The sequence below is a fragment of the Phycodurus eques genome, chromosome 18, assembly GCF_024500275.1.
Source record: "Phycodurus eques isolate BA_2022a chromosome 18, UOR_Pequ_1.1, whole genome shotgun sequence".
In the NCBI taxonomy this organism is placed as follows: Eukaryota; Metazoa; Chordata; class Actinopteri; order Syngnathiformes; family Syngnathidae; genus Phycodurus; species Phycodurus eques.
In genome coordinates this window covers 12,558,118-12,571,459 of record NC_084542.1, presented here as the reverse complement: position 1 = coordinate 12,571,459, position 13,342 = coordinate 12,558,118, and the positions used below count along the sequence as shown (strand labels likewise).

The following is a 13,342-nucleotide window of genomic DNA, read 5'->3' as shown; positions in this document are numbered from 1 at the left end:
TTCAATGTGTGTTTGCATGTGTATCTGCACCTTCGCTGGATTTTTTAAAATTCCAATCATCTGTCGGCCTATTACTTCTAATGGTAATATTGTAGGATAATTTTGAAATGATATTCCACTATTCTAGGATCATAGTTTGTGGTATATTTCAAATTTGAAGTTTTAATATAGTATAGGCAATTATAAAAATGTACTTACTATTTGCAGCAGGACTCGGTCCCCATTTTTATTTATGAAAAAAATCGTTTAGGAATTTTTTTTGTTTTGTTTGTTTGTATTAAATCCCACTCCAGATAAACACATAAAAAGATACATTAATGATTAAGCCTTGGCGCAACACTGCCGCAAAATGCTTTGGCTGGTCGGCTCTTCGATCTTTCTCCATTTTTGGAGCCGCTCATTACCATTCCGAGATGACCCCCACCCTTTCGTACTGTACGATGCGCAGCCCAATTGGCGGCGTCAGGCTGCTCATTAAAAGTGACACAGGTACAATCTTAATAACCATGTAGCCTGGAGGCCACTGCGGTTTATCACAGGGGCTAAATGCACAAGTGAAAAGTGTTTCTACTTCTGTGATCTCACACTGTAAAGCTGTGATGACCGTGTGATCCTTTATCTGCTGCCATGGATACAAAGCACGAAAACACCTCTATGATTGATTATGAAACAAAGGCTTGAGTGACTACACTTTGAAACGTATGATTTTATATTTACAACAATGTTTCTTTTTATCTGGATAGGTGAAAGCTTGCTTTTTTTTTACAGGAAGAAATCCTCTGTAATGTTTTTTTTTTCTTTCCTTCCGGCATCAGTGTCTTCTTAAAGGATAAAAGTGATGAGGGTAGAGTTTTGAGGTAGGTGGAAAAAGCCCCGTTTTGATTAATCCCTATAGTCTCATGTGAGGGCAGAATTCATTTATTCCTTGTTTAACCTGGTAAGGCAATTGAGAACAGTTTCTCATCCACAATGCTGACCTTGAGGCATTTTTAGGGTTGTCATTGGTTTGCGCAAGGACACTTCGACGGCAGACCGTTGCAGCCGGCAAAAGTCACATTGTTATTGCGTAGTTGAAATTATGTTGTCATTGTGGGTTACGTGGCGTGTCCTCAAGAGGAAGTAGAACCCACATTCTTATCAGGCTCGAGTAGCCATTTTTCAGAAGAACCCACGTTCCCATTACTCAATACTGGGAATTCGATTAGGAGGAAGTATTTACTTTTCTTCCCCCCCCCCCCCCCCCCCATAACTCTTGATAATATTTCAGACATCACAGAATGTAAACTCCAAGTCTACAATTCAACATCCATTAAAATGCCATGCAGTCATTGAGTGTATTGAAATAATAATAACAAGTACAGATACGATGTCATGTTTTGACTAAGCGCTAGGTGAGTTCTATTAAATTGTAGATAGACACCAGAAAACTCCACTAATTATCCTATTCAGCTGTGGACAGCAGATAGTGATACAAAATCTGCTTTTCAAGACCCTAAATTCCTTGAGGGGAAAAAATAAATCCCAGTGGTGCCCAGAGTATACAAAAAGTAGCTTTTATTTAAAAAAAAATAATAATAATAACAATAATCTGCTGAGACAGAATTCCTGTCTTCACTGAAATAGTTTTATACCCCCACACTCTAATAACGTTTGCTTGGCGCATTGTTTGTGCTTTGTGGGACTCATTAAAAAAAAGCAGAGGAAGTCCAAGCTCCTGCATATGAATGCAACCTGAAGCGCTCAAACAGCATCAGCATAATGTTTACTTTTTTGGTTAATCCCTGCAACATTCAGTTGTACACGTATCATTTTATCCCCTTTGCTTGTTTTGACTCCTTTCCCAATCTGAACTGTCTGTAAAAATATTCTTCTGTGATCAGCATTTATTGAGGCTACTTAAGAGAGACGAAATCATCCCCATGGAGCTGCAGACTTGAATCTTTAAACTTGTGCAGGTCATAATTGTCAATATGCTTATTTTCATAGCATCTATGGTGCTTAAATGGTTAGCAGAGTTTTTAAAGTGTGTTGATTATAGATGCTCTTTGGTAGGATAGATCCATTTTCAGTGCACATCAAAGTTGATGCTTGCGCCTACCCCCCAACAACCCAACAGCAGAAAAAAAAAAAAACCGTAATATTGCCTTTTTTTAAAATTAAAAACGATGAGCTGACTAAGCAGTGCAAATTTTACCTTTGTAACGTGGATCTTTCTGCCACAAAGCATGACACTATTGATTTTTACCAGAACAAGCCTACTCAAATGTATCTAACTTAATTATTTTCACTCGATTTTGTCTAAAAATGACCAGACTTTTAATATTGAGCTGACATCATGCAGCAAGGGTCCCATGTAATAAGGAAGTAGTGGGGTTATATGACACTTTTCAGATAGTTGAAGTGTCCAAGAGAGTTAGATTTGTTCTCAATGTATTTTAAACCCTCGAAAAAGTGTCGGGAAAAAACAGACGATGTGGGGAAACAAGCAAGTCGCATGACTCGTCATAAAGTCAAGTTATACAATCTTGCTCAGTCACAACATATATATCTTGATATAAATTGAGTTTTGCCTTTTGGTTCCGCTGTGTCTTTACCGTGACACGATGATACTGCAACTGCATCGCGCCAGACGCCACAAGGATCTCTCTCTCCTTTTAATGATCCACCCTTCTCTCACTCATGAACAAGACTTAAGAACTATGGCAATTTCAGTGCCCTTTTGGGAAAAATGTTGAAGTCCATCTTGAAAAAAAACTGCATAACAATGACGTATAAATATTTGCGCTACGCACGAATACTCCTGTCAGAACCTTTTTCCAAATGTCCGTGCCCATTTTAAACTACTTCCATCAGTTATGTATGCAGTTATGAATCATATGGTCCAGGTTGGTCCAATTGAAATCATCCCCAGAAAAATCTTAAAACATTCCAAGTTTAGTGTTTGTGTTACGTAATTCCCAGCTTCTTATTTAAAAGTTAAACTGCACAAGCTGTCCGCTCACTCATGGGGAAAAAATATATTTGCATCATTATTCTTGCAGATGTCTTTTTCAACCTTTGTTTTGGTTTCTTACATACACACACTCTAGCATGGACACACGTCTACACACTGGAGTGTAGCCAAGCACCCAAACTTCCCACAACTTGCAGGCTTTGCTGTTCTCTGCTCTACTTCTGTCTAACTAGTGAAGGGGAGGCACTAGTGCGCCGTAGCTAAAAGCTAAATCCCACCATGGGATGAATAATGAATGTGCGTTCTCCATCCAGGCAATCGGCATACTAGTTCAAAGGCGTTCTTGCTAGACGATGCATAAAGCAACAAGACTCACAGCTCTATGCTAATGGTCCCTCAACGCCAGGGCAAGTTCAGCCTACTGAGCCATGCAAGTGTTGCATCGCCACGGATAAGGCAACGTTCCAGTATTTCCGAGCAAAGAGACAGGCCAGGAGGACAATATATATATATATATATATATATATTTATATAGAGACGCGCTCTGGCACCAGGATAGTACGACCACCACACATACAGACACACAAGGTCAACGAGCCCACTTGAAGTCGTTCCTCTGGAAACTTTATTGATGTTGAGTGATGCTAATGACCTCCCCTGCACAGAGAACAACAAATGAGCCTGTCACAAGAAATCAGTGATAGGCCCACGGTTCAAGCGAGGAACAATGTCCCCATCCTGAACTTTGAACCTACAGTTGTGCCTTGAGATAAGAATGTCCCAACATACAAAGGTTTCGGGATACGAGCTGTCGTTCCGCCATTTTATTTCGCTTCAACTTGCAAGCGCAAACTTGACATACGAGTGCTGTATAGTGGAAGTCAAGTCAACTCATCTCGCACGTGTAACATGGGCGAGTATGTGTGTGAGTGTCTGGTGTGAGCTGTGGCCAGCAGCAGCTCCTGCACGAGTATGCCAAATGTTTGTGATAGACTTTTTTCTTTTTTCTTGCGAGAGATGTTCCCCCTCTAGAAATATTATGCATGTCTGAATAATTTGATTTAACTCCTTGTGTAGAAGCAGCAGGACTTTTAATTATTTTTTTTACAATTACTATTTTATGTCCATGAGCCCCAGCTGCTTGCTTTCATTTGTGTCCCCTTCTCTCGGCCTTGTCCTCAGGATCTAATTGTGTTTGTGTGTTGTCCTGGCCGTCATTTATGCAACATGTTCAAAAGCAGAGTGTTCCAATTTTATTTCTCCTCAGGGAGACAAATAACGGATACGGTGTTTCTTCTTTTTCTACCTTCAGCCTGTTTTGCTTCCCCTCTCCTCGGTCTCTTATACCTTTGTCTTCTCAATAGCCTCTTTGCATTTGAATGTGCTTTTTTTGTGATAAAACCCTGCAGGAATCCACATTTTCACATCATGCCACAGTAAAAACACCCACCAGTGGCCAACAATGGGCCTCAGGTGAAATCCTTCATTGTGCTCCGCTCATTTTAGAGTTGTTGCTAACAATAATGTTGATATGGCAATACAGTTTCCACAGCAACGATGGTAGAAAGCTATATAAAGGTGATTTGGAAACGTAATCTACTTGATTATGTTCATCACCTTGTTTGTCAGTCAGACGTTTTGCTATGATCTAATACATCCCCACGCACTTCTTACAAGATTCAACTGTAATATAATTAGCGACAATTGTCCCACTGGTAAACCCTATTAAATAGCGTCATTCATTTGAGTACAAGAATCGATTTAATTAGTGTTGCGTCCTTGGTTGAAAAACAATACCACCGTGTATGTGAAATCAGGGCATTGTTATCTACTGAAATAGTCTGTGTTGTCTATAAATCCAAGTGATAATTGCCCAGCTATCATGATCGAAGGAAATAAAAAGAAACCAACCTCATTAAAGTGAGCCACCGCCTCGCAGTTGGCCGCCACACGGCTGTAGAAGGGCAACCCTGAAAAGGTAAAAGATGAATTCAGACATCAGGTTGGTTCAAGAGTTGCATTACAATAAATGTCATCGCTGTTTAAGTCGGGAGGGCCCATTTGTAAGCGGCTGATGAGCGCCAATTCATTTGTGGTTTTTCGTGTCATCTGCCCAATAGGACACGTTTGACATTCAGTGAATACAGGTCACTTGTTAAGGTAGCATACTTAAAGGGAGGCATTTATAGTGGATCCAAAAAGTCTACAGACTGACCCCTGTACGTATGCCAGCTTTTGTGATATAAAGAAAGAGACCAAGATAAATGATTTCAAACCTTTTTTTCCACCATTAATGTGAACTATATCATTTACAACTAAATTAGGAACATTGTTTGGAGAGGTGAAGTAAACTGACATAAGTGAGCACACCACCCTCTGGCTGTAATTACCGTCACTGTGACATCTAATACCACCGCGAGTCCATCAGATTCTTTACGGAATGAACGCTTAAATACTTGATTCATTTGCATTGTTATTCAATTGTAGCTAAATGTAAATAAATCTCATTACAAAAATGCATTTGTTCAAATAAATGCTCTGATAATGCCTTGGAATCTCTACAGTTAAGTAATAAACACACTTGGCCACTATTTGAGGAAATCCGAGATGAACGAATACGAATATTATAGCAATATTGGTCAATTAGACATTGTCTGACAATCGAAACTGGGCCTTACTATATTATTATGTGAAGGCATAATTAGTCATATATCTCTTTTATTGGATCTCATTGGACGTTTCAGGTATACCTTATGAAAGGTCCATTAGTGTTTTTATTTAAACTAGACGACATATAATTGGTCACTGTCATGTGATTTAGTCGTGCGAGCTGCACCTGGTTGCTTTGTGACGTTCATGAATGGCGGCGGGCGTGTGCGCGCAATTGTCTTTGTGCCGTAGTTTGCTCTGTGCAGGTGTTGCGTGTTTGGGCGCAGCGGACAGCACATGTTTGCACTGATAAACATTTAGCAATAAAAACATGATGTGGTTGTGAAATTATATCCACTGCCAGTTTGACCACTTCTGCATATAATCATCTACACACATCACATCACACACTGTGATGATCTTAAAAAAAAAAAAAGTCATCATCTTAAAAACAGCCATCACACACACTCATAGTAACACATAAATGTCATTTATAATAGCTGAATACGGTAGGCTGGCGTCCATCATAGTGAGTAAGCATGATTATATTAGGAATTTTGTTTTTTTTCTTGACAGTTTCTTTTGTAGTATTGTATGTTGGTGTGGCAGTTTGAGCTCCCCTTTTAAATACAAATATGTATATATCTTTTGTGCTCAATTCAACTTTTTTTTTTTATTATATACTAGCTTTATCTAGGTCTGATTTGTCATGTTCCAAGCTCATCCTCCCACAAAACCCCACATCTTTTAAAATGTGTTTTTTCATTTTTAAATAAACACCACTTCGGTACAAGAGAGGATGATACTATCCCTCCTACATTATTCAAAGTAGAAGCTCTGCTGCCTTCCTGGTGGTGTTTTTTTTTTTTTAAATGATTTATTCTATTGAGACGTGGGTTTGTGAAAGTAGATGGTATGAGGCTTATTATATAACGTGCGCCTCTTCAAACTGAAAACCTCCTGCTAATCGGGTTGCGTTATGGACTTGCAGGCATATGAAGTGATAAAGAACAGCGTAAAGAAAATTAGCCTACTTATTTTTTTGTGTGTGCAGACGAGCATGAGAGAAAGACGCTTTTCGTTTGAAGCTGAATTCTTTCAAATTGTGGCTTTACAGAGCCGAAGAAGAAATGTTATGTTCAGTCTTCACAAGTTCATCTGTTCAGCAATTTGCATTTTTGGCGCTCACTTCTGAATGGCCCAAGATGTCAATGCCAAGGACCCTGTCTAATAAGACAGTAGTATATTGGTGTCAAGGATACATTGCGACTGAGAGACAAGCTTTGTATGTCGGGGAGAAGCTGAGTTTAGCCTGGGTTGTGAGTGGAAGTTAGTCTTCGCTGCATTTCCACGCGAGAGGGTGAATTATTTGAGATTTCTTTTGCAGTCAATGCTAAGGTGATGCTACTCGAGTGGACTTCTATTAATCCATGACGTCGGTGATATTTCTTCTGGTGTCAACTCGTCATATGCGACTTCACACAGAAGCTCGCCTACTCACTCTCAAAGACGTCTTCGGTTGCACAGTCCCCGCCCCCTGACTAGCTCAGCCAATCACATGTGGACACCTTCACTGCCTCGCAGTCTGTCGGAAATTGTAAAACATTTTCTAAGTCGGCTATGTGAAGTACGACATTACCAATAATCCTAAAGAGTTTTTACGTGTGTTCAACGATGGCCTCTGTAGTCTAATCTTGAACTGTATTGGAATTAACATTCCCTTCAATCGTGTCCGGCAGGCTGCTGAGCAACTGCTGAGCGTGCGAGTGAACAATTGAAGCTGCAGATGAGACGGGCGGGCTGCCTTGTCAAAGGCTCTGCCTTGAAATCAATTAAGCTGCAATGCCTACTTTGCCCAAAGCTCGTCTTTTATCATCGAATAATCCGATGGGTCGGGGCTCTCTGAAAAACTGGCTTCGGGACTATCATTCTTTTAAAATATGACCAAGATTGATTCATGATCATGTAAGGTTGCCGCACTGGATTTCCAGTTTGGATGTCTGGCAGACTTTCTTCCTCTCCAGACAGGAAGATGTCACTCCGCACAGGAAAATGTACTTACAGCCTTCAGGGAGACGCTCAATTACGGTTGTTGAGTCATTTTTGGTTTTTTTTTGGTTTTTGTTTTTGTCAATTCCCCTGCGTTTCCTACAGCGCTTATCAGCGGCTTGGCGCTTTATCTTAGTCGCTGACCAAGGGAAAACTTGCACATTAATTATAGATACATATAGTTCAATATTTCTTTTATTTTACTGTCAGTATCTTTTTTTTTTTTTTTTTTGTATTCAAGGAACATAATGTAGTGACCACCATGTGTATCCTGGCGTCTATTGACGAGCCGCCACTGACTTGTACTTAAATAGTGTTGTGTACGGAGGTTAATTGTAGCTTCTGCCATCTAGTGGAAGAGCATTTAATTGTCCTGCCTGTCACCGTAAGACGTTGGCATTGATAGAAAAAAAAAATAAATAAATACATTTGTAGTAAATAATTTTCATTCCAATTAAGTGATGGTCTCTTATGGCTGAGAATGACTGCACTATACAGTTGTCTCTGAACTGGAAAGAATTTCGACAGCACTGCGTTAGAGGCGCAATTGGATGTTGGAGCACAACAACAAAGCGAAAACAACACAGCGATTCTTTTGAAAGACAACTGCTAGTTTGATCAAAGCAGTGTAGGTCCGATTCTTGACTTGGCTGACATGCTGCATGTATTAAGAGCCTAGTGAGTGTGCTGCGGCGCAATGCACAACAATATAACCCTCTGTCCTTTCTGCACGCTGCGCGTGCGCACACACGTGCAAACACGTACACTCCCACACGTGCACGCACACGAACACACGCAGAGGCAGGAAAAAGGAAGGGGGAGGTGGTAATGTGACATCCTAAACAATACCGGTGTTGACTAATCAGTGAGTCAGATGCAAGCTAGCCTGTCTTTGACCGCAAGACTAATTGCTTGTCTGAAGTTCTTCGACGCACGCATACATACTGTTGATGGCTGTAAAGATTGTTGTCTGTGTGAAAAGAGGCTGCCGGTCAAGGCAAACATTAAAGGGCTTTTAACCGCAGGCTGTTTTTACTTGATAAGAAGGATGATTTGAGTTTGGTTGCCTGGAAATGCGAACATCAAGAGAATGTGTCTCGTCTTGGACAATTTTGAAAATGGCGAGAGTAACATGACGTAACGTCAAATTTTGCAGCCATATATGTGCCGATGAAGTGTGAAGTTTTTCATTGCAAAGTGGAGAAATTGCTAATTACTGGCACTCAAAATCCCGCAGTATGGCAAATTATGCGCGGTATGATTAAGAAACAAAACAAAACAGGCAATCGACTGAATCCGCAATAGCTGAACCGCAATATAGCGAGGGAATCTGTATTTAGTATTTTTCTTTATCCATCCATCTACTTTGACTTTTGATGAGTTGGAGCTTATCCCAGCTGACTTTGGGCGAGAGGCGGGGTAGACCCCAAACTGGTTGTCAGCCATTCACAGGGCACATGGAGACATTCATAGCGATGCACAATTAGGTATCGAACGTGTATGTTTTTGGAATGTGGAAAGAACCCGGAGTACCCGGTAATAAAAACCCACGCATGGAAGCACAGGGGGAATGGGAAGTCGAGAATCGAACAACGAACTTTAGAACTGTGAGGCAGGTGGCTACTCCACTACGCTGCCCATTATTTATTTATGTATTTATTTATGTATTCAGCTGAGCTATGAACTGCCACCAGAACCCCAATCAGTGCCTCATCATGTGACTTCCTGATCATGAACGCTTCATGAGAAAACGATATATCCAAATCTTAATTGAAATGCCAATTCTAATTGCAAATATGTCCACTAGGAGGTTGTGGTTGCATTCTCCTCTCACCCCACCGCAAGTTTCATTTGCAGCAAAAAAGTTTCAACACCTACCTCGAAATGTGACTTTGGCGATGCGGTCACCTTTCCCCCGGAGGTTGGCGACCGACTTGAGGTGAACCGTGAGGGCCATCATGAGTCCAGCGGGGCCGGGGGGAGTAAGGCGTTACTCCTCCACGCGGTCAACCGTGAGCCTGCTGCCTTTCTCTCTCCGGTGATGAACTGATGCTGGTGAGTCCTCTCCTCCCGCGTGGATTCTCCGCGCTCCTAAATCCTTTTCCATGTGCACTGCAAAAGATGAGAGTGGACTGCGCAGGCTGCAGCATGCGTGGCGCAGCTCCCCACTGATGGAGGAGGGCGTGTGTGCGTATGAGTGAGTGAGTGCGTGCGTGTGCTGCAGCTTTCCAGCTCGTTTTTTTGGGGTGAAATCGGCCTTTATTAATGTTCACTTTTGGTTCATTCGTGTCATTGGTTCATTGTTACGACAGTCGTCTTGCAGCGGTGTAGCATTGCATTACTTCATACTGAGAGCTGTTGTTAGGAGCAGCACGGTGATGTAGTAGGTTTGCAAATCTGCCCCGCAAATTTGGAGGTTCTGAGTTGGAAACTCGACACCAGCCTTCCTGGGTGAAGTTTGCATTTTGTCTGGGATACGCCGGCTTACTCCCGCATTTCAAAAACATGGCTCTTCGGTTAATTGAAGACTCTTAAATTGTCCAAATGTGTGAAGGTGGGTGTTCATGTTTGTTTGGAGGCACGCGCACACATAGACCCCAAGTGGTGCTCAAGCACGTGCCCTTTTGCCCTGGGCGAAAAAGGTACCTTCTTTGCTGCAGCCCCCCTTTTTTTCCTTGTTTTGATATTTGATGGGCATTTATATGAGTCCTTAGGAGAACTGTACACATGCTCCCACTTTCATTCATTTGGTGTTAAGCAGATGCACATTTTTGTATATCACAAAAACCTGACATTTGTTAATAGTCACCTCCTTCAATTCTAATTATTTCAGTAAACATGCACAGTATACTTTTAGTGACACTTTTTTCTCGTGTTTTTTCCAATGCAAAATATGTGCCATGGCTCGATAATTGTTGGGAAACACTGCTGTAATGTACTGTTCATGAAGAAAGCTGGATTTACGTGGTGGGGTTACTTAGTAATTGTACATACTCAGCTTCTCTTAAACTTGAGTGATTTTGTATTTAATGAATGAGCTGAGCTGGTCAAAGAAGGAAAGAAGGATTCAACAGCTCGGACAGATGCTGACCAGTTGCCAAGCAACCATTTTCCCACTTTTTCCATCAGGGACAGTTGTGGTCATGCTGGAGTCAGATCAGGTAAACTTTGTCAACTGGACTCTGGGCTTTTCTTAAATGTAGCATAGTGATCATGCTTTTTCTTTACAAATATGGCTGGACCAAACACAAAACCCACCGGTTGCATCCTAAAGTCTGCGACTCCCCCGATTGGATCTAATAAAGTTATATACAGGAGAAAGATGAAATTGATTTGGACCAGTAGACACAAGTTGTCACGCATACTAATACTGTACTCATAAGCAGTACACTTTAGGCGAGAATTGTCACCAGCCAATTACAGGGCATCAGGAAGCAACGATTACTTTGACTCGATCGATTGCTTGTGAAAATTGTATTTACAGTGCGTCGAAGTCGTGTTGTTTGTTTTTGGCAGTGAGCAAACAGTTTGGTAGTGTAGTGGTTCACAGAACTGACTTTCAGCAGCGGGGGTGGGATACATTCACACATAACGAGCTCTTTGTTCACGGTGTACCAATTCAGTGTGTAGTCTTGCATTTCACTCTGAGAACACTTTGATAGACTCCGGCCTCTGTGGGGACCCTGAACAGGATAAGCAGTACAGTATAGAAAACGGATGCGGAGAAAAAAAGAATAAAATAATCATACCCGTTAAAAAATGTAATAGGACTCTTAGCAATTTGACTATTCAAGGCCAGACTGCAGTAAGAGTGCCTCGAAGAGTGTTGTGATGTCGTCCTTGAGGCATCGACTCGTCGTGAGAAGTAGACGGACTGTCAGCTCATATTAAACTCAACTCACACTAGGTTCCATTTTAAATGACACTATACAGTACGCAGGATTATTTTGCTATATCTACCGTACCGCCGCAACATTAGTAATTTTCCCACCATTGAGTTGCTTGATGTGGTTTTATTCTCTAATTACTTCATACATAGTCTTTTATGGTGACGTTAACTTCCTGGACTGCTTGGATCAATTCCCCTGTCCTGACCTGCTACGTCCTGTTCCATCCTGTCCTATTCGCCTCTCTTCCCTTCCTCACAGGGTGGAGAACTGCCTTTCCAGTCCACATGTAGATTCAATCCCGCTCTCATGAAACGTTATTGTTGTCATATACTGTTGCTGTTTTCTGTTTTTGTTCCGGTCTCTCTTTTCTGTCCGTCCTCTCTCAACGCTCGTTTTGTCCGACTCCTTTCCCATGAAATAGCTTCTCTTGTTCACTCACTGCAGACGTATGTGTTCACTGACATGTTGTGTTCCGCTCTTCCGTGAGCTCGTGGGTTTTTTGTCGTCAACCCTCCGGTAACTGCACAGTTAATGGGGCTCGTGGAAGGCTCCATACCGTACGCTCCACGTGGCGTTGTGTGCCATACGCTTGTTTTTTTTGGATTACTCATTAGAGCTGAGAGTTGGGATGTTGGCTTGTAGGGAGCATTGAAAGCTGTCATTAATGTGAGACAAGCAGTGATTACAGTGGAGGCTGATGCCCCTGGATGTGATGCAAAATGTTTGTGTGTCTCTGTGTGTATATTTTGATTAACACGGCCGCTGAGATCATGTTTATTGTTGTAGCCGTCTAGAACTGAGAGATGGAGCGCATGCCTTCTTGTATGAACAGTTGATAATTTTGTGCTTTATAGTGCAGGTAAGGAGTTACACCAACAGATGGAGATGTTGGTCAAGAATTGAAACATATCTCGTCAAGCTTTTAAGAAATGCCTTCAAGAGTCAGGAAATGTCTCGTATACAGTAGATATGGAGTGATTGTTATTTCTAACCTGTAAAATCCACGGGATAAATTGTGCGGTATAACTAGTGAATTTCAAAAAATATATATGCTGACTGGCCGGCCACAATATTGGGTAGACTTGTTATATTTAATGCAAGGCTGGGTAAACATTTGGGCTCAAGGGCCACATTTTATTTTTCAATCAGACAGATAGGCCAGGTCAATTATAAATGAGGTAAAAAAAAAACAACATTTAAGTGTGTATGTAAAATATGCAAAATTGTTATTGTAATAATAAAATGATCATTCATTTAATTACAATAGATATATGTAAAATTGTTTATTTGACTAATATGTTATATACTATATATATATATATATACATTATTTTTTATAGGACTCAATAATGTAAATACTTGGTGGGCTGGATTAAAGTTTGTACGGCATTTTTTATTTTTTTGATTACTTGTGCCATGATAATAATGTTTGGTTTTGTTTGTCACTGAAAGGCCCAAAAATATTTACTGAGCCATTTCACTTAAAGTGAAAAATCGAAAAATATTTTGGGATATTTATATCGTTTAATAGCAAGATTTAAACGTACTTCAAATATTTTTTTTTACATTTATTTTTTAGAATTTAATCATATTTGAATGCCTTGTGTTTTTAGAGTGGTTTTATAAGAGCAAAGGACAATTTCAGAAGCACACGTATAAAACGGGTTGACTTTGTAAAACGTGGCTTAGCTCACCATCTAGTGGAGAAACAAATGCAATTCCCTTCGAATGTGGCTGTCAAATTTTGCCACGCCAGGGGCTCCGGTGTCGTGTCTATAAATTGGAGCATAAAGTGCCACCA

At 40.9% G+C, this 13,342-nt stretch overlaps 1 protein-coding gene across 19 annotated transcripts in view; it reads right to left on the bottom strand.

Moving 5' to 3' along the window:
• The window catches only part of otofa (otoferlin a), a 51,108-nt gene extending 41,301 nt beyond the window's left edge, over positions 1-9,807 (bottom strand). For 18 of the 19 annotated variants that reach the window (XM_061703550.1, XM_061703559.1, XM_061703567.1 and 15 more), the window contains exons 1-2: positions 9,530-9,807; positions 4,865-4,923 (exon numbers count right to left, since the gene is read on the bottom strand). In XM_061703550.1, the coding sequence (XP_061559534.1) occupies positions 4,865-4,923; positions 9,530-9,611 (141 nt within the window). In that variant the 5' untranslated portion in view covers positions 9,612-9,807. Of the gene's footprint in view, positions 1-198; positions 541-4,864; positions 4,924-9,529 lie in introns of those variants that run through there. The other variant, XM_061703560.1, reaches the window with a different exon arrangement.
• Positions 9,808-13,342: the final 3,535 nt, after the last annotated feature.